The sequence below is a fragment of the Arvicanthis niloticus genome, chromosome 2 (assembly GCF_011762505.2).
Source record: "Arvicanthis niloticus isolate mArvNil1 chromosome 2, mArvNil1.pat.X, whole genome shotgun sequence".
NCBI lineage: Eukaryota > Metazoa > Chordata > Mammalia > Rodentia > Muridae > Arvicanthis > Arvicanthis niloticus.
In genome coordinates this window covers 9,380,692-9,401,568 of record NC_047659.1, presented here as the reverse complement: position 1 = coordinate 9,401,568, position 20,877 = coordinate 9,380,692, and the positions used below count along the sequence as shown (strand labels likewise).

The 20,877-nt window shown below is 53.6% G+C and overlaps 1 protein-coding gene and 2 non-coding genes across 13 annotated transcripts in view; all 3 read right to left on the bottom strand.

Moving 5' to 3' along the window:
* Prrc2b (proline rich coiled-coil 2B) overlaps window positions 1–20,877 on the bottom strand; it is an 82,981-nt gene that overhangs the window by 3,939 nt on the left and 58,165 nt on the right. For 4 of the 11 annotated variants that reach the window (XM_076928483.1, XM_034494205.2, XM_076928482.1 and 1 more), the window contains exons 15-31: window positions 18,093–18,309; window positions 15,440–17,494; window positions 14,216–14,403; window positions 13,670–13,815; window positions 13,043–13,184; window positions 11,532–11,614; window positions 10,899–11,090; window positions 10,603–10,821; window positions 10,178–10,264; window positions 9,134–9,238; window positions 8,788–8,980; window positions 7,973–8,070; window positions 6,798–6,925; window positions 6,140–6,380; window positions 3,922–4,077; window positions 3,209–3,300; window positions 1,235–1,316 (exon numbers count right to left, since the gene is read on the bottom strand). In XM_076928483.1, the coding sequence (XP_076784598.1) occupies window positions 1,235–1,316; window positions 3,209–3,300; window positions 3,922–4,077; window positions 6,140–6,380; window positions 6,798–6,925; window positions 7,973–8,070; window positions 8,788–8,980; window positions 9,134–9,238; window positions 10,178–10,264; window positions 10,603–10,821; window positions 10,899–11,090; window positions 11,532–11,614; window positions 13,043–13,184; window positions 13,670–13,815; window positions 14,216–14,403; window positions 15,440–17,494; window positions 18,093–18,309 (4,424 nt within the window). The remainder of the gene's footprint in view (window positions 1–1,234; window positions 1,317–3,208; window positions 3,301–3,921; window positions 4,078–6,139; window positions 6,381–6,797; window positions 6,926–7,972; window positions 8,071–8,787; window positions 8,981–9,133; window positions 9,239–10,177; window positions 10,265–10,602; window positions 10,822–10,898; window positions 11,091–11,531; window positions 11,615–13,042; window positions 13,185–13,669; window positions 13,816–14,215; window positions 14,404–15,439; window positions 17,495–18,092; window positions 18,310–20,877) is intronic. The other 7 variants (XM_034494208.2, XM_034494206.2, XM_034494209.2 and 4 more) reach the window with 7 other exon arrangements.
* Window positions 4,572–4,656, bottom strand: LOC117704730 (small nucleolar RNA SNORD62). Its single transcript, XR_004606266.1, has one exon. It is a non-coding gene; the product is annotated as a small nucleolar RNA SNORD62 (small nucleolar RNA).
* LOC117704728 (small nucleolar RNA SNORD62) lies at window positions 8,303–8,387 on the bottom strand. The gene has a single exon (XR_004606264.1). It is a non-coding gene; the product is annotated as a small nucleolar RNA SNORD62 (small nucleolar RNA).

Below are 20,877 nucleotides of genomic sequence, written 5' to 3'. Positions count from 1 at the left end.
CTTAGGACAGATGGACAAGAAAATCAAGGTGACTGCAGGGCAAAATGTGTAGAGACCACTCCCTTCCTGTTCCAGTGTCAGACCAAAAGCTATCCTCACAAGACCAGGGAGGAGCCTGGTGTGCAGGCAGAACTGCCCTGGTCCCTCCCATGGGTGCAGTGATTCAGAGAGGCGGTAAGACTCCAGGTCTCCACAGAGAATCCAGTAGCACATCCTTGGTGAACATGTCAGGTCCCAAGGCTGATGGAAAGGGCCTTTTCAAATCAGTGCACCCTGTGCCCCACTGGCAAGCAAACAGCCCCTTCAGCACCCACCCATCTATAGAGGGATAAAGCCAGCTGGGATCTCCCAGATCTTGGCGCCCTGTCCAGTCAAGCCCCTATCCCAAGTGTCTCTGAATAACTGCATTTCCCCAGGACCCAGCTGATCTCATGGCTGTACTAGCTGGCAGGGCTGCGCAGTGGTGGCCTCGCCTGCACGGGGTGACTTCACCTGTATGGGGTGACCTCCCTTGCACGGGATGACCTCACTTGTCTAACTTCTGGGGGAAATTTTGTTGGGTGGGTTTTGCTTTGTCAGCTGAGGCTGGAACCCAGGGCCTCACACATGCTAGGCAAGTGCTCTGCCCCTGAGTTCTGCCTTCAGCTCTGGGAGAAAGGGCTAGAAACCCATCCCACAACAGGAGCAGACTTCCAAGGAACACTGGGAAAGGGGGACAAAAAGAGCCGTCACCCTCACAACCTACACGTGTCAGTGACAAATTTATTAAGTCCCAGGCCTGACCAAGTCCCAGCCCAGCTTTACAGGAGGAAGAGAAAAGGACCTACAGGGAAAGATGGAGAAGTCCTTACTGTAAGATGGGGGAGGCTGTACCCTGTCTATGACCCCACCCAGGCAGACAGAGACACGGCACAGCACCCACTAGAGCTAGCACGCACACACAGCCCAGCCTGAGCTAACCCAGGCCCAACCATGTCTCCTAGAGCGCCATGGCAGCCATAAATGGCTGAGGATAGACAATACGGGAACCAGGCTCCTCCCTTCTCTGCAGGACAAGGAAGGATCCAAACACCCATCAAGAGAAGTGCTTTTCTCAGGAGGAACTCAGATGTCCCAGCACTAGGGCACGTTTCCCTTAATAAAAACCATCCATCGGTTGGATAGCCCCCTTTCCTTGGCGCTGGGAGACAGGCCTAAGTGTCCAGGGCTGCAGGGTCTGGGAAGCCATTTCTACCTGTTGAACGTAGTGTCCCTGCACAGAGCCCATGTTAACTGCTGATCCAGAGGGCTTCCCACTGGGGCTAGCAGAGCTAGGCCTGAAAAAACCAAAGGCAGGGTGAGAATACACATGTGTCACCACAGAGATGGAGTCGATGCCTAGCAGCACATGGAGGCAGATAGAGGCAGGGAGGCGCTCTGACCAGAGGCCTTTGCAGACAGAAAGCACAGACCTGAGACAGCTAAGGATGCAAACGGTAGGGGGGGGGGGCAGGCGCGGGTGGTCAACAGTGCCCCTCGGCACTTCCCAGAGACACACCCAGGAGAGGAGCCACAGCCCTTGCTGAGAGAAGACAGCTAGTGCCACCCTCAGGCTGTGGAATCTGGACCAGTGTGGTGCAGTGTCCAGATGAAGGCTTGCAGCAGCGTCCAAGGAGGGGTTGCCTCGGTCTCACTTGTGGGGGGAGGGGAGAGATCTATGACCACATTTAGTCCCCAGGGCCCTTAGATGTTTCATGAGAAAGAGATCTTCTGTAAGAAGGAGTACTGTGCAGAGGCCAGAGTCTCTTGGGGGTGAGGCTGTCTAGTGCTGGGTACCACCATAGCCTGAGAAGCCATCAAGGGGACAGCACATCCCTTGAGTTTCTACCTGAGGACTCCGTTTTACAAGGCGTGTCTCAGTTGCCCATTTTCTGAAAACCTTGGGGAACTATACAAGTCACTGCAATCCCTCTGGTCACCATGATGCCTGTGTCTTCCATATCCAGCAGCCCCTCCCTCTCTCCACAGGTAAAGTTAACATGATATTTACATGTAACCTAGCCATATTCTCCAGTATGTGGTTTTGGTTTTGGTTTGGTTCTGGGAATGGAACCAAGAGCCTCATGAGTTTAAGTACGCATGTACTCTCTCTCCACACTGACCCACTCTCAGCTCTTCCTATATACTTGAAAAGTCCTCACTAGACTGTTTACAGACACTATGTCGACAGCAGCTGTACTGCATTGCTTAGAAATGATGACAAGAAACTATTTTGGTCCCTTCCTACTCCCAAATATTTTCAATCTGTGGCTAGAAGTGCCCAGTTTCTTTCAAGACTTCCCTCCTTACAACCTACCGAGCCCAGGATACTGAGATCACACTGGGCAGGCAGGACTATGATGTACTCGCCTTCCTGAAGCTTCCTCTCTTCCCCTCCCTCCACACGGGGCTCTGCTGTGTGGGTCCTCTACCAGGCAATGGCAGCAGAACAAACACAAACAAAAGCCACAACAGCAAGAGTGTATTTAAGACAGACACAGGTGCCTTCACTGCACAGACTCAAGGAAAGGATGGAGGCAGCGCCAGCCCAGCACGCCAGTGTCAGGGGAGTCAGTAAAGCGAGGCGCGGATGCAGGACTCCACCTGCACTGTGTGCTCCCAGGTCATCTCTAGAAAAACACTACAGATCTGTCTATCTCACTCAGTGCTTAACCACAAGGTATCAGGTTGTATGTTGTCTCAGGCCCAGGCCCAGAGAGGCACCCCCAACCCAGCATGAGGGAATCTAGAGCCCCTGCCATGATCCAAAAGACACCTCTGAATCAAGGCAAGGGGAACCTTGATGGTTACTGGAGGTAGAAAACCAGTACAAAGGACGCTAGTGGCAGGTACCAATTTGTGGTTTGGGAAGAAAGGCCACCCACAGCCAGCTTTAAGAAGTTCTCTAACAGGTCAGTTTGGATATGAGGAGGCCGTGGGGCTGTGGCTGCCACCCCAGGAAGTTCTTACTCCTCAGAGCACCTTACCCTGCAGATCGGAAACAAATGCAGCTTCCCTGGGACTCTGCCACAGCTGACTATGGCATGAGCACATTACAAGGACACCTCAGTGACTCTCAGGGATTCAAAGGGGGCCCTGCCTTCCACCCTTTTCCCTGGGCCCATGGGCTCCTTGAAGTGACTTATGGAACACTCAGCAAGGAGCCCCAAGCCGCAGGGCTCATCTTTACCTGTAGGCCTGCGGGGATGGTGCGGAGCCTCCGGTAGGAACATTCTGTTTACTGTCGGCAAAGTGGAAGCCTTTCAACTCCATCTGAGTGGACTAGAGTGGTCAAGAAACAACAGAGTTACTCAGCAGCCCAGAGACAGCCCAGCCCACAGCGGAGCAAACCCCAACCTGGGCTCAAGGGTAGGCCGAGTCCCAGTGTTTGTTTACTCTTCTTCTGAGACTACGCCTCACTCCAGAGCTAAGGAAGTCCTCAAACTCCGATCCCTTGTCTTAGCTTTCTGAGTGCCAGGAGTAAAAGCATGTGCAAGAGTACAGACGCTTCCTTGAAAGGACAGGAGAGGTGAGCATGCACGGCCACGGGAGACTGGCTGCTCTGTGCACAATCACCTAGACACCATCACATCAGAGCCCCATGTACCCTGGTGAGAAGCGCAGACTCCTGTCCTTATTCAAGAGTCTTTGTCCTGCATCTGTGGTAGCTCCGTGTGGCTCCCCCCATTAGCTAAGGCATTGGTTGTATATCTTCCTTGCTGCCTGGTAGGCTTGCACATGCCAACGCCCATCTTCCTGACGAGTTTACACATAAGAAAGAGTCATCCAGCAACTGAGCCAGAGGCCTTTGCAGTGTGAGAGGCTGGGGGGCGTGCCCTTTCTATGGACATTCTGTGGCAGAGGCTTTGGCTGCACAATGCCCCTCTCTGGGACCACCTTTACCTCTCTGCTGGTGTTCAGGACTGGTGGTTGGGAGCCAGGTGGAGGAATCCTCCGAGGGGCTCCAACAGACAGACTCTGTCCTGGAGGCAGCTGAACGGATTGTGGCAGGATCAGTGGCTGCTGCCCGGAGCCATACCGAGGCAGTGGCATAGTTAGCTGTTGGGTGACAGGACAGTCAGGAGGCAGAAGGTACACTGGGGAGAAAGCTAAAACATGCAACTGGGAGTGGATGCAGCACTCCTGAGTGGCCTCTGCACCTGCAGGAGGCTGTGTGGCCTCAGGCCCTGGAGTCTTCACTAACAAAGGGTGCTGGAGAAGTCACAAGGCAGTCAGACATGAACAGTGGCACCAACAGAGCTATGACATGCTGCACATAGCTAGATGCCATTCAGAGTGCAGGCTTGGAGGGGAAGATGGCAGAGAGCTCCCAGTGATATCTGTGAGGTGCAGGAAGCCTGTCCTCACATCCCTTCGTGCGGCACAAAGATGGGAGCCATAGGTTTTTAAATCAATGATGGCAGAAAAGAAGACCAAACCAGAGCCTCAGAGAGCCTTCTGGAGGATGACAGACAGCGGAACAGCAGAACGCACAGGCCAAGAGGTCATGCCCCAAGTCCAGAACAAGCCTGGGCAGAGCTGGGCCACTTGGGTCTCTCAGTCACAGTCCTCTTCATCTCCCTGCTTTGAGTCCACAGTGGAGGGTCAGAAGGATCTATTGGAACCACATCACTGAGACTTATAGTGACACCAGAACCTCAGAGCAGAGTGCAGCAGGGACAGAGTAAAGCCAGGCAAGAAGGATGCCTGGGCAGGGGACAGCCTGGCTCTTGTCCTTCCAGGACAGGCTGGGCTGCTGTACTCACTGCATGGGCTATCAAGGACTGAGGGTAAAAGTAGGGCAAAGGGTAAGACCCTACGGATGCAGCACAGCAGAAGGCAGAGTAGTAAGGATGAGTGTGTGTGGGGGGGAGGGGGCAGACAGAGAGAGACAGGAGCCACTGAAGAGCTAGAAGTGGGAGGGGTGGGAAAAGCAGGATGGAGTAATGCAGATCAGATGCTCAGGACAGGAGGGAAACCATGTCTTGACATCAGCATGCTGGAGCCGCCACGAGATATAAAGTAGCGACGCTGGGCAGCTGTAGGACCCAAGGTTGAGGAAATAAACTCAAGGTAGACCTTGGGTGACAGTGACCCGAAAGGAGAGCAAAGACAGGAATGAAGGGCACACTCACAATTCGATGGGGGCAGGGAAGGAAGGAAGAGGGTGTGAGGAGTCAGGAGAGCCAGGGAAGAGTCTTGCACATGATTTTAGGAGTCAGGGGCAACAGGTGATGGGGTGGCTGAGGGTGCAGTCTAGAGAGGACCCCTCAGTGAAGAGCTCAGCACTGAGCATCCTCCGGAAGGAGGAAGAATACCTGCCAGGGTGGCCTGCCGGATGAGGGGCATCCGCGGGATTAGGATGCCGCTATAGTACAGAAGCAAGCCATCATGGGAGAGGACAGAGGACAACACAACATGGGGGACACAGCAGTAGTGGCCACTAGGAGGCAGGACTGATGGAGACCGAGTGTGTGCATGGCTCTTAGGATCTACTCCTGGCAGTACACACAAGTCATGCCACGGGGTGCTGAGAGGAGCAGGTTGCAGGAGCGGCCAGGGTCAAGGTGCTCAGACCACTGGGAACTATCACTTAGAAAGGCAGACCTGTGACCACACATGATCCTTGCACACAACCATGGACAAGGCCATCTAGATGAAGTAAGAGGCAGGCCAGTGGCCCGACAGAAAAAGAAAAGCACACTCAGGGGCCAGAGGTTGAGGGCACGATTTGGCAGGGGGAAGCTCCAACCTGCAGAGAAGGCCATGGCTGCAAGATGCAGCCAGCTCTGACTCAGGCTATGAAGTGGTGACTAGAAGGGACACCTGCCCCATTTCCAGTCCCACAGCCATCATCTCGGGGTCGCAGACATCTCTAGAAGAGAACGCTAGAGGAAGGGGGAAGCCAGGAGAACACAGTGCTCTGTGAACTAGTAAGAGTCTCTGTGTCTGATATACATTTGAACATCAGCACACAAGAGGCAACTGAGCCAGCCTGATCTACAGAGTGAGTTCCAGGACAGCCAGGGCTACACAGAGAAACCCTGTCTCGAAAAAACCAAAATAAAAAAAGGCAACTGAGAGGCAAGGAAGGATGAGACTGCCAACAAACCACACTGACCTGTGGGAGCTGGGAATCCAGCATCTGGGAGGTGCCCAGCCCGGCAGCCTGGCCAAGCTGTCCCTCGTAGACCAGGGCCTGGTTTCCACTCATGGGCTGGTAGGGCGAGCCAGACTGTGGCTTCACCATCTCCAAGGGCTGCATGCCGGGAAATGCAGAGTATGGGGGTTTCAGGGCCGTGCCCCCAGAAAGGATCATAGTGCTGGGTGGTGACAGGCTGGGGTGCATGTACACCTGAGACCTGCAAAAGCCAGATGAAGGTCAGGAACAGGCGAGCAAGGAAGACAACTGTCTCCAACACCTGTGAGCACAGGAACGGAAGACTTGCTAACAGATCCCTGCTTCCCCAGAGAATGATTCAGAGGACCAAAACAATCCTGATATTGCTGACGAGGGGACCATGAACACAACCAAGCTGTGGCAGGCCCAGGAAGACCCAGTGATGCCCAAGGCTAAAGTCATCATGCATACAGAAAGGGTAGGTTGGGGTATGGGGGCAGTGGGTAGAGGGGAGAAGACCCGGCAGAGGGGACAGGATGCCCCAGCAGTCTATGGTGCACTGGAAAGGAGTACAGAGCATCTAGTGTCCTAGTCCACGCCCCGGAGCAGCACACACACAGCCGGGGAGCGTGGAGGTCTGATGCCCCAGCTGGCTCACCTGAAAGGCTGCAGGGAACTGAAGATCTCCTGGGACTGGGAGACGGGGAGCCCACCCCTCAGCCCGAGCTGTGCCTGGGCCTGCAGAGATGTGTGGAGGGGTATCGGGATCTGCTGGGCAGTGGCAGCCTGTGAACAGGAGCCAGGTGATGACTGCACTGCCCGCAACACACCTCCCCACCTCCACCCGGTCCTGGCCAAGCTTCACCCATCTGATCAGTCTTCCTGCAGCAAAAGGTCAATAAGTCTTAAGAACAAGGCATGGCTGCCCTACAGAAGCACACAGAGGAGCAAGCCCAGCTCTACACATCAGTGGAGGGGAGTTCTGACTATCCTTTTTAGGATCTATGCAAGCTCAGTATGTTGTGTCTTACTCATATAATATCTGCCCTTGGGCGGCTAAGGCTACAGGACCTCTCTAAGTTACAGCTCAGCCTAGGCCAAACAGTGCCCAGAGTGAGACTCAAAAATCTTGAAGTGCTAGAAAGACAGTCCAGTGTTTAAAAGCACTGTTCTTGCTGAAGACCTGGGCTCAGTTCTCAGCATCCACGCACGACTGTCTGTTTCCCATTCCAGAGGATACCACACCTTTTGGCCTCTGTGGACAGTATATACACATAGCGCAGACATACATGTAGGCAAAATAATCATAAAATACAAACAAAATAAAAGGAGGCTCTAAGACCCATTTAGTGGATCAAAATCACATGTCTTAAGAGCTGAGGGTAACCCCATCCTGTCTGGATCGGAGACCTGGAACAGGAAGGAACACTCCTGGGCTGTATAGGCGGCCAACACCGATCTCTGGAAGAAGGCTCCAAAACACACTAGTGTCACACAGACAGAATCCCAATCTTGTGCAAAGACAACATCCTGCCTAGCCCTAAAACTGCCTCTTTTTAATGCATCTGTGCCCAGGGACTCAGACCATCAGGCTTCCGTTATCAACATAACACCACTGTAGTTACTCTTCAGCTGAGAGACGTGAGGCCCCTGAGTAGTGAGGTGCCTACTCCATGCCTGTCATCTCAGAGTCTGTCTACACTCTATGGGTGCCATGGTCTGCCAGTGCTGGGAGATCACATGGGGGGGGGGGGAGGTCACCAGCAAAGAAATGCAGAATGACCACAGCTGTGCTGTCTCTGACCTCTGGCTACCAGGGCTTGATACCCTCACCTGCTGGTAACTCTGCTGCTGAGGTATCGTTTGAGGAACCAGTCGGGGCTGACTTGCAAACACGTGGCCATCCAGGTATAGAGGTGGGAGGTGGCTGCCTGGAGACAGAACACAGAAAAGGAAGGAACGAATCAAGCCTCCTGCTGCGCACAGCCATGTCTCCCAATGGGGCTGAGGACATGTGTGAACAGAAGCTGTGTGGTTTTCCGATGCAGCACACAGCTCAGGAAACCCAGACAGGTGCAGGAGAGCACCTAACCTCTCGGCCGCTCCCTATGGGAGTGCTGGGCCGCTGGGAGGGCTGTTTACTATGGAAGAGAGTTGTCTTGGTCTCTCAGTCACAGTCCTCTTCATCTCCCTGCTTTGAGTCCACAGTGGAGGGTCAGAAGGATCTATTGGAATTACATCACTGAGACCTTGGCAACTGGGCTCTGAAAATCCATAGTCGCAAGCATGATGACAGGAGGACCCAAACAGCTGCCAGCAACAGAGGGCAGTGAGCCCCTTGCTTCTTGGGTGCAGCCACCCTGTGGTTCAGTATCATCACCCTGCTTTACTGGAGAAGAAAGCAGCTCACTAGGGATTTGGCAATGACTCAAAGCTGTCTCTGCTCACTCCACTCTGGCAGTTCCAAGTGCCTCCCTATGGCCGCTTCCCACAACAGAGCAGTGATTACACATAACAGTGGAAAGCTGTAACTACCTGACCTAGAAACAAGTGTCATGCACGCCCTGTGGGTGAAAGCTGAGTTGTGAACCCGGCTTCTCGAGAGTGAATGGAGAAGGCTCCTGAGCCTGGCTCAGAGGATGTGATACCTGGCATTGAAGCAGAAGGCGCTACAGAAGCCACGGGCATGGGCGGCATTGACACTCCACCAAAGGAGCTGTAGTTGACCCCGTTGGAGGCGCCCACAGAGGATGGAGGCTGGATGCCCGAGCCTGCACCTCCTGGAGAGCTCTGCTCCGGCAAACTGGGGGAGTTTTCCCAAGCCTTGCGTGCAGACTCCATCTTTGGAAGCAAGAGGAGGGGAAGGATGCCAATTACTACTGGGGACAAAAGGGGAGAGCAGCAGCCTAACTGAGTGTGGAAGGGCTCCCTCTCCACCTCTTCACAAGCTGAGGAGCTGGCGAGGGCCCTAGTCCAGCACGAGCCTGGCTTTACCTTCAGCGTGAGGTCTGCGGTGGGGAAAGACATGGGGGAGAGGCCGATGGCTCTCTGGATGTGGTGATCCCGCCTCAGGATGGGAATACTCTGCGTCAGTCCTGCCTGGAGAGGGGAGAAAGAAAGTCACGGGCACAGGCAGGCCTCAGGGACACAGGGCAGCTGCTCATCCAAACACACCCCTGTGACCAGGACTCATCTAGAACAGGCTGCCTAGATCAGTTTCCGTGACAGAAGTCACCTCCACAGCCACATTCCACTGGCTCTACACAGTCACGTCCCAGGAACACAAACAGGGACGAGCTGCCATGAAGCAAGCACCTGGCTTGGCAGAAACCTACTGCCTGGCTTGGAGATGGCCAGGTCCAGACAGGAAAGAGTGGTTGGTGGCTGTCACTTGGCTCTTTGGGCCCTCCGAACACAGGTGGGAAATGCAATGCCTGGACCCTGGAGCACTGGGCTCCGTAGCCAATTGTAACAACTCATTCAGGATTCCCAAAGTGAGTAGGCGTGGCTAACACCGCCTTTCAAACACATCAAATCCCAACTGTTTTTATTCAATGACTGGCAACCTCTGAAGCACTAAAGCTCCTCCCCCAACCCTTTTGTCCTCCCTCATCCAGACAGCTCCAGCTCCTTCAGAACACAGATCAGAGTGAAGCTGTTTGCTGCTTCTCCAAAGCAGCTAACAAGGCTGAATCTCTCACTTTCTCTCCAGTGCACAGAACCCAGTGGGCAACAGCACACACACGGTGCTACCTGCATTGAGGAAGCCTGGCTTCCAGGAGGAACCTCCTGCTTAACCAGAACTGTCCACTAGCTGTGAAGGAACAGTCTGGGGCTGGAGTGGGGTGTGTGGCTCAGTGTTTAGAGCACTTGCCCTGGGCTCCCTCCCTAGGGAGAGGAGTCTGCCCCACAGCTAGCCAAAAGCAAGCCAAAGGACCCAGTCCTTAAGAGGACTGATAACACCTCCAGCCAAAGGTCCCCAAACCACAGAGCCAGCACTGGTGCAAGGCAGAGCTGGAGGAGGGCATGCTGACTTACATTACTAGCCAAGACATCCTGAAGCTTGGCGACTGGATTCCCTACAGGACCAGAAACAGACCCAGGTGGCAGGCTGAAATCGGAGTCCTGGAAGAGAAAGGGGCACAGCACCTGAGCCTCGGACCAGCTCACCTGCCCCCAGGCCCACATCAGTCAGTGTCCACTCTGCACTGACCAGAGCCACACGGAGGGACCACACACAAGAAAGGAAGCCACCTGACTTGTCTCCCCTACCCTCTGGCTGGCCTCTGAGCCCACCCAGCTTTACCCGTTGGTGCCACAGAGCAATCCAGTAGCACCTGCTCACCCCTGCCTCTGTCCTAACATTTTCCCACAGTGCTCAGCTCCTAGCTTCCCCTGCTCCTTTAGGGACAACTCTAAGTGCTCATCCAAGTACAAGAGAAAGAAGACAAAGGGAAGCTCACCTTTGGACTGACTCCGAACTCAATGGGTGGCACAGGCAGCACGGAGTCCACGTGAATCTCCACCCCATTAACAGGTGGGACAACGGCCCCCTGCAGCCGCTCGGCCCCCTCCGAGCCCTTTCTGTTTTTCAGCGACCGCTCATTGCCGATGGGTCCCGGTCTGTGTTCCTTGCTCTGTCCAGAGCCTTGTTCTGAGTCCTTGGTGGGAAAGCAGAGGGGCTGAGACACACATGCTTCCGGGTACCCTCAGCATCGAGGAAGACAAAACAAAGAAGGGCCTCTTTCTTCCAGGTTACCTTGTGCTCAGATTGCTTCTGAGCTTGCTCCTTGTGGCTGTCGGCCTTGGACTCCGCCAGGCCGGGCCCGCTCATCTCGTCTGGCTTGAGAGCACCGTATGGGGAGCTGCGCTGTGAGGAGGTCGCAGATGACTCCCGGGACTCAGCACTCAAGTCAACACCACTATCTCCCTGGCTGCTCTTAAAACCCTGCTGTGCAGAGCACAAAATGGGTTAGATTCCTGATCCCAGACTGCAAAGCACAAGCATCCAGGAAGCAGCCTGTGGACAGCACCAGCCAGCTGTCCTCCCCAACCACCAACCTCCAAAGTCCAGACCTGCCCTCCCGACAGTGGCCCATAGCACCCGCCCAGTGTAATGAATGCATGATCCTACCCGAGCCAAGATCACTAGACACGACATGGATCTAACACAAGGCCACCAAACCCACTTCACTCAGAGCAGACCAGCTCAAAGGTGGCTCTCAACCCAGCTTCCTATCCAGGAGTCTCTCCGTGTCTCTCTGCTCTTGCAGGGACCACACAGAAACCAGAAACCAAAGTTGAAGAGGGTGACAAGCTAGAGACACCTTGAGAAGGCCCAGCCACCAGTGAGTATGCTAGAGCACCAGGACATGCGAGTGGTGGCACTTACCTCTGAGGTGCCAGGCTCAGTGCTGCTGAAGGCAGTGACAGCTGTCCTCCATGAGTCGCTGGTGGCGCCCTGCACAGGGAGGGCTGCCAAGGAAAGGAGGCAAGAGTCAGGGCATCAACGGGGGACAAGCAGTCTGGGAAGACACGAGCTTGTGGGTTCCTTTCCATTGGAGTGAACACCAACTGAAAAGATGAACTGATAGAACGCCCCCACCCTCCGACTTGTGGGGCACACTGCCCGCAGACAGCTTTGTGAATGAATCTGACACACAGGCACTAATTTGAGAGCTTCTTCCAACAACCAGCCTCCTCAGACAGGATCTCACGTAGCTCTGGCTGACCTGGAACTCACACAATCCTCTTGTTTCTGCCTCCTGAGTGCTGAGGTTGGAGGCATGTGCCAGCACGCTCAGTGAAAGCACACTCAACCACTCTGGTTTGCCTCACTACAATTCTCAGTTCTGTTATGGCAACATTCCTGCACTGAAACTGGGAGCAGACAGCTACTTCAAGACCTTGAATGATCCAGGAAGGTACGGCTCAATTCGGTGAGTACCCTACAGACCTTTCCCAGCATCCAAAGCCAGCGAGCCAGAGCCCAGAAAACCATTTGCATAGGATGAAGCACATGTGAACCCTGCTCTAACAATGGAAACCCCGTAGAAGCCTGACCCCTCGAAGACACTGCGCGTCAGTCTGGTGCATGCTGCCATGCCCACCTGGCTGAGGGTATTTCAGGCATTGCCAGCATGTTGGCTGCCGAACACTGGTGGCATGGTAAGCAAGTGTCCTCCAGCCGCTATTGAACGTCACTGAGGAGTGCTGTTCTGCACCAGGACCAGAAAGGTGAGTGACAACTATAAAGGCACAGACCCACTGTGGCATTTGCTCTAGCCTGGGGTCAGCTACTGTTCTGCGGGGTGGTGGGGCGGTGGGGGTCCTAGCTAGCTCCCTTATATGCCACAGAAAACCTTTAGTTAGCTCTACGCTCTCCCAGGCTCACTGTTGTGCAGGCCCTGCTCACTGAAAGCCTTCAAGAAGAACTTCATCAACTGCAATGGCTTTATGTTTTAAAGTGAAAGTTCACCAACACAAACCAAAAAGCTTTAAGGAAATAAAATTTTCAAGAAGGAAGGTACACTTCTGTTAGTCTGAACTTTCTCCATCCACAGAAAACAACAGGGAGGGATTCAGAGGGCTTTCTCTATGTTGGGGAAGGGGATCCCTTACTCCCTACAAGCCATCTGTCAATCTTCCACTAGATAAGGAAACAGGATGCCTCCCTTAGGGTGGCAGGCACGTACAGGCTCTGCTCTTCTACTGGAGGAATACGGGAGCCAGGGATATACTGCCCTTCTGTGACTGCCACAGCAATTCAGTTCAGGTGACCTTCGCTCAAAACTGACTCTGCTTGGGGCCCAGGAAATAGGTCATCACACACTTATGTTGATGGCCCAGAGGTGTGAGTCTCAGGAAAGTGCCCTGACTCTACCGAGGCAGGCACCCACTCACCTTGGCTGCTGCCCTCCCAGATCTCAGTGCCCAGGCTACTGCCAGGCACAGACACATCTCCTTGCTCCAGACACAGGCCGTTCTGCTTTTTAGCAAACCGAGGAGGAATCCGTGATGAAAGGCCTCGACCTTTGACAGGTACCTGCAGGGAAGAGGAGCTGATGCAATCCAGCCTTAAGACACGACTGATGGCAGTCTCCTAGGAAACATCTCTTGTCTCATGTTATTACCCAAACTAAGTTGAGATGCCGAGAACCCAGGCTCAGGGTATACTGTCAGGATAGCCAGACTGGCCAACAGGAGTGGTCTGACAGAAGTGGCCAATTGCAGTGTCTAGCCTCAAGCATTTCTGTACAGGGTTCCTGACCCCTGTGACTTGCAAGAACAGGAGTCACCCAGTTAGTCTGGGGCACTAAGGGAAGCGGAAGACTAGAGGTTCTGAGTCTGATCTCTGTCTATCCTGGCTGGTCACATTTCGGCTGTTAGAGTCTAGACAGGTCAGCTTCTTTGTGACTCCATTTTCTACTGTCTGTTGCAGGACATCTGTGACAGGTACAAGGAGACAATGCATGCCTGACAGGTATGCCTCCCTTTCTTCCATGCTGCCCTCTGGCCCTCGGGGCTTACCTGAGCAGCCTGCTCTTTCTTTCTCCTCTCCTCCTCCAGCAGGCGGCGCTGCTTCTTGGTCAGGACTTCAATGAAACCTTCGCCCACCATGGAGCCTACTTCATTCTCTTCCCCAGGGCTGGATGCACAGTTGTCAATGATAGCGTCTGAACCAAAGGTCACAGAAAGAATAAGGTGAGAGCACCCAACAGTCACCCGACGCATGCTTGCCTCAGAAAACCACTTACCAAGGAGGAATTTCTCCAGTGCCTGTGGAAATCTAGACTCGGTGCCCTGCCCTTCTCCTGCCCATGTGAGCAGACACTGCAAACACAACCCATCGGTGCTATGGTGCTCAGGCAGCATGGTGGCCTTTAAAGATGCAGACTCATACACCCATATGTATATGTATATGTTTTTTGCTAGCCATATGGCCTTGGATGCCCTCTTTTAAGTCTGGGAAGTTATATAAATGTCATGGGGGCTCAGCAAAGCTGGAGGCATCATAAGACAGGAGTCTAGGTTGTTTTGCACTGACCCTCACTCCAAAGGAGAGCCCCAACTCACTTCCATAGCCCAGGTCAAACTGCTTCCGGGCCTCTTCCTGCTCAGCAGCCCTTTGGGCAGCCAAAGAAACCTCTTTGTCTGCTTTCTTACTGGTGGTTTCAGGACCGTCAGAGCTGGCATGAGTGGTCCGCTCCAAGGCATAGGGTGAGTGGCTTCCAAGGCCTCCAGGCAAGGCCTCATCTGGAGACCTGCAAAGGAAGGAGGTGCCCATGAACTCTCTATTACTCAAAGGCCAGGAAAGAGCAATAGAAAACTCTGAATGCACAAGGCCCACACACAGACACAGCAGCTATCTAGTTCTGGATCCTTCTACTGAGCCGTCAAAGGTCACAAGAGCCGGCCACAGTGCGCGCCATGTGCTGGCCCAGCTCTGTGGGCAGGACGAAGGCTGCTAGAGCACCCTCTTCCCAGCCCTCGGTTCTCACAGACTGCAGTGAGAAGGCCTGGCCTTTTTGCACTGGCCCACAGAGCAGAGTAGCATGGGCTTCCTCAGCTGCAGGGCTCTTGGACACATTCATGATGCCTTGTTGGGGCTGGAGTTTGGTCACACAAACACTTAAAAGAACAGACACTTTCCTGAGTCAACTTCTTTGGAATATGTACACCTGAACTGTGAACTCTCAATTCTAAGGACAGGAGGGGTACAATCTCTGCACCCCAGACATCTCAATCTGAGGCACTGATTGGGCAGCAAGCCCATATTCTCCCCATAGGCAGCCTGGGCAATGGGCCAATACCCAATGGGCCACGCCAAAAGCTTCAGTTTCTAGAAGAGCAGGCTCTGGCTGAAAGCAGCCTGCTCCCCTCTGTTCCTGGTGGCTCCAGTCATGCCCAGGCAGCAAGAGGGAAGCAGGGCTACTAGGAGCAAGAGTGACCTCCATATGACCAGAGCTGGCAGGCACCACACACAGGCAATAGCCATCAGTGTAGAGTCGAAGCTATATCCAGAGGTTGGACTCTGGGAACACGGGCTAGCACAGCAGTCACAAGAAGGCCTCTGGAGAGGGGGGCATGGGGAACTCTGGGTGTAGTTGATCAAGCCACAACAACAACATCAACAATGACACACCATGGAGAAGCAGACAAGCAATGCAGGAGCAAGTGATGGAGACACTCACACACAGCGGCTAGGGCCGCCTGGCTCGGCAGGGCGTGCATGCATGGACTTGATGCTGCTGCGAACACGACAACGACAAAGGACCCGAGATGGTGCTGACGTGTTACCTTTTGACTTTCAGAGGCTGGCTCTCGCAGCGGGGGGAAGTCTCGCCCCCACCTGGCCTAACAGGCTTCTCCCCAAACCCTCCCGGCTCCAGCTTGCGGCTCTGTCTGTCAGCCAGGGGCCTCTGGCTGGAGAAGCTCCTCTTGGCCAGCTCTTTCTTTTCACCCAAACTGGCCCCAGAGAGGCCACCATCCCCTTGTGCTTCGGGTTCAGCAGAAAGGCCTTCTCGCCGCTCCCTACGCTCGCTGAAGTCACTACTCTCAGAGGCAGTCTCCCACTCTTCATTGGCATGATCGGAAGAATTCTGGTAGGAAAGCTCTGGGGATCTGTGACCTCCAGGGCCACTCTTGTCCCCGGGACAGAGTTTGGACCGGCCTGGCCACTGGCTTGCCAGCACATGGGACTCCTCCTCAGGTCCCCACAGGCCCAGGGACTCCCGCTCTTGACGGAGGCGCCGGAAGCGAGGGGGCTTGTCTTGGCGTGGGGGCCGCCTCCGACGGAAGGGCCTGTTTTCTGCACTTTCAGAATCTGCCCCATGGTCATCTTGATAAAAGGACCTCTTGTCCTCTGTGCAGCTGTCCTCAAAAAGCCTGCTGCCAAATGTGTCAGAGTGTCGGTAGGAGTCTGGTATGTAGTCTCTGTCAGTGGCTCGCCGTGGGCCACATGGGTCAGAGGAGCCATATTCCTGCCAGGAACTGCCTGGGCTCCTGCTCTGCCAGTGGGGAGATTCTTTGGCAACAAAGGTTCTGCGGCCATAGCTGCAGTTGCTCAGGCGAGGTGGGAGGGCTCTCCCGCATGTCCGAGGTCCCCGGCTGCGGGTGTCTAGACCACCTTGGTCTTCGGTGTAAGTCCTGTTGGAGCGCCATGAGTCCTTCAGGGCACCCTCATCCCTCTCTGTGAGCATGCCCTCATGGCTGGGCTCTGAGCCCCGCTGCCGGCGCCTCTTGGGAAGCTCTTCGTACTCAGAGCCCTCACTGTGGGTCTCGCTGGCGATGCGCCGCCTTGGCTTGGCTCTGGGACAGTCTTCTGGAGGGGGGAAGTCACGCAGGCTCCTGCCTCTGTTGCTGCGCTGGCCACTACTGTACATGCCACGAGACCCAAGGACACCGGTGCCACAAAGACCACTTGTGCTGCTGCCTGCAGGCCGGCCGCCCCGGAAAGTGAACTCTCTGAAGCCACGGCCACGGCTACGGGCCTGGCCCCGGCCCCCAAAGGCCTGCTCCTCATCAATGAAGATCCAGTTGTTTCTCTTGGTTGGGGGAATATCACTGGCCTCCCTTGGGGGTCTGCTCTCCCAGGTCTTATCAGCCTTTGCATCTTCATCCAGCTTGCTAGCCTCCTGGCCAAAACTAGCCCGGGTAGCAGCCTTATCCTCCAGGGCCGAGGAGGCATTGGCTAGGGCAGGGTTGTTCTCCTCATCCTCATCCTCTTCTGCCCTGCACAGGGGTTCTTTCTCTGTGGCCCGCTGGGAGCTCTCCTCTCCAAGGCCCTGCCTGACCCTCTCCAGTGCTTTCTCCTTCTCTTCTACCTTCAGGGCCTTGAGAACAGGTTTCTTGATGGGTCCCGACCTCCGGGTTCTGCCCGGCTGCTCCTGGTGCTGGCTGCTGGAGCTCCGGGGCTCGGGTGTCCACTCGGGCTCTGGGTTTGGCTGTTTCTTGGGGCTCCCTTCTTTATCCCAAGAGGAAACATGAAAGGAAGGCTCCTGCCGGGGTGCCTCCAGCTCGACGCTGTTGGCTGTGTCGGCAGCCTTTGGCTGGTGGCCAACATCCCAGCTGCCATACTCTGGCTTTTTTTCAGCTGAGACAAAGTCGGGCTCCAATGGGGAACACCTGAGGTTTGGGGTACAACCCCCAGGAGCACCCACCTCCTGAACATTTTCCTGGGGTGGAAATAAAAGCTCCTGGCCTATTCTTTGAGAAGAGATACAGCTGTCAAAGTCTGCTTGGGCCTTCTTGTCAAAAGCACTCAAGAACTCCTCCCCTCTCTCCTCAAAGAGATCGCGCTGGGCACTTATGCCCCCTGACCTTCCGGGGGAGGCAGAGTAAGACCTTTCATTCCTGAAAAGGAACCAGAAAAATCAGTCAATGTGATTGGAGCTTGGTTCCTGGCCTCCATGCTGAACAGGGCTTAGTTTTGTTTTGCTTTGTTTTGTTTTAAAGAAAAAAAAGTTTTTTAAAAAGAAAAGAAAACACAAACATTTGGTCTAGCTTATGACACGTTGCTCGGTGGCCCCTGGAGTCCGTGAGCGTGGAGATGTCAGTGGCAGCTCAATGCACCACCCTGAAGACAGAGGAGCTGGCAGTCCCCTGGAGCAATGAACAAGCTGGAGCCTGGGAGTCGTGAGCCTGGGCCTAGGAGTGGCAGGGCTAGCTCCTGTACTCACACAGGAGGAGCAAGCCCGGACCCCACTCTCAACCCACCTGCCTGTGAGCCCACCCACTGCCCCTTTACTCCATGTCCACAGTTCGACGACCACGGGGTTCCTCCTGTGCCTCAGCCTGGCCATCAGAGAGAGCCACTCACATCAAACATTCAAGCACGCCTGCTTACACTCCTCCCGACCCACCCCAGGCCATGTCTGCTGGGATTGGCCCTCTTCCTAGGGCCCTCCACTGGGACTGCGGAGTCTTCCTTCAGCCACAGAGGGAAGCTCACCTGACATGCATGCCCATGGCCAGAGTATCAGCAGACTTCGGGTGGGACAGTGAGTAGCCTTTGTTCTGCAGTGCCATGTAGCCCTCTGGGCTCCACACAGGAGCTGGGTCGATGGCGGTCACTTTTCGTTCTTGGAGTGAGGGCACACAGTTTTGATCTTCAGAGCGACAGCCAGTCCCACTGAGGGACTCTTGGGGCATCATGGGCTTCATCAGTCCTGAAGAAGGCAAAGGATCAAGCTCTCTCATCTAACACAGACTGCTTGGCGGCAGCCGCAAAGCAGAACACAGCCTCCAAAGAGGCAGTTGTCCTAACGCCACATGGACACAGCAGCTATCCCTTAAACAACTGAGTCGTTACCCTACTCTGACCAGGGGAACCTGCTGGCCCACAGGCATACATACCATCTGACCTGCGTGTGCCGTTAGAAGCCAATGCTGGTTCCCAGAACAAGAATCCACTTGAAAGAGAATGATACAATAAACAGAAGCCAGATCTCAGCCCAGTAGGGCTGGTGAGCGAGCATTCCACAACAAGGCATAGCTGTATGGACTGGATGACCCAAATCCCAGCCAGCACACAACAACCAGCCAGCCAGCACTCCTAGGAAGATTCAGACAGGGACTTAGCTCTGTTTCCTCATATCCCTATGGGAAGATGGACAAGGACACTCTACATTTTGTATTTGGTAATTCTGGCTGTTGGGGAGGGACAGCCTGGAGTGGCTCTGATGGACTAGGACATGGGTAATGTCAATCTACCGGATGCATCAGGTTTCTCCAGTCTCTCCACGTCTGCAGGCCTGTCGTCAGCCTCCTCTCACAACCAGAAGTAAGACTTTCAGTGCCTCTGAAACACTATGAGCATTAGAAAGCCTGTGTCCTTTGGTACAGGGAATTCCCAGGAAGGATACAACTGGACAAACTTCAGGAGACCTTTTGTTCTTTTGGGTTTCAAGGAGGGGTGTATTCTACTCTCTGCCTCCCTGAGGAACGCAGAGGTCTTCCAGATTAGCCAAGACTGGTTGTAAGGATGGGAGGGCTCTGAGAGGATGGCGCTCAAAGGACCTCACCAGGTCTGAACTTAAAATCCAAAATGGCCAGAATGAATATGAATGCAGTATACTATAGCTGACATTTTCCAGAAGAACACAGAATATTAAAATTTATATTTTAATGATTTAAAAATGGTTTAAAGAAAGGAATTAAGCACTTGCTGGGTATAGTGGTGTACACCTGTAATCCCAAAACTCCAGAGGCAGAGGCAGGCAGATCTTCGAGTCTGAGGGCACCCTGGTCTACAGAGTGAGTTCCAGGCCAATAAGGGCTGCATAGTGAGACCCTGTCTTTAAATACAAAGAAAAAAAAATTACAAAATAGGAGCTGGTAAGATGGCTGAATGGGTAAAGGTGCTTTTCCAAGCCCAAGTTTGCTTCCTGGAACCCACACTGTGGAAGGAGACCTTCTTTCTGATGACCTTCCGACTCCCAAAACACATATTAAAAAAAAAAAAGCAAAAAAAGGTGGAAGGGAAAAATACAGAAAACAACAACAATTTGGGAAGCAAATCCTACTTTCAAAAATATACAGGCACTAAAATAAGAAGGTGGATTAGACATGTGTGCAGAGACATGAACTGCGGACAGAGGCAACCTCTTTCCTCTCTCCTGTCTCCTGCTGGGAGCAAACCTTGTCTTCTTCAGGGCTGGTACCTTCCTGTGAAATGGACTGGAAGCAAAGTCCATAACAGAAGGATTACCCAGCAGGAGGCTGACACAAGCTCAGAGGTTTCAGATCAACTAACACCCACCCGGGAAGTGGGGCAGAGGGAAGACAGGGGGTGTGAGCATAAACAACACAAGACCAGAGACGAATAGAGACAGTTTAAAAAAATTGTTCTTTGTGTCTGCCTGCCTGCATATACATGTACGCATGCACATATGTACATGAATACTTGCCTGTTACCTATAAAGGCCTAATCAGAAGAGGTCACCACGTGTGTGCCGGGAACTGAAAGAGCAGCCTGTGCTCTTAACTGCTAGACCATGTCTCCAGTCCAAGAAGAAAAAAAATCTTATTGGGGGTGGTGGGTGGAAAGCAATTGAGACAGGGTTTCTCTGTGTAGCTCTGTCTGTCCTAGAACTCACTATGTAGACCAGGCTGGCCTCAAAGTCAGAGATCCACCTGCCTCTGCCTCCCACTTGCTGGGATTAAAGGTTGACACCACAATGCCCAACATATCGATAAACCTAAAGGAACAAGCTTTGGCAACTAAAAGCTACAGACTTACAGTCAGCATCTTTTAACACAAGAAAAGATACAGTATTAAAAACCAGGGTCCAGAAAAGTAAACAGTAAAAAGCTGGAATAAAAGGTATCAAACAAATAGTGAAGAAACCTGGAACAATTATGTTACTTTTAGCCAAAGTAGCAAAGACAGAAAATACAACCAATTCCTTTCTATGGGTTTCCAGATACAAGAAGCACAAACTGACAGTTTGCCGGGTATAATGCCACAGCCCGTAATTTCAGCACATGGAGGCCGACCCAAGAGGACTTTGATGAATGTGAGGCCAGCCTGGGATACATAATGAGTTCTAGGCCAGACTGAGCTACAGTGAGAGACCATGCCTCAAAAACAAGCAAAAAAGCGGGTGTGGTGAACACCTTTAATCCCAGACATGACAGGCTAATCTCTTGTGAGTTTGAAGCCAGCCTGGTCTACACTGCAAGTTCCAGAACAGCCAGGGTTACAGAGACAAAACAAAAAACACCACAAAACAAAA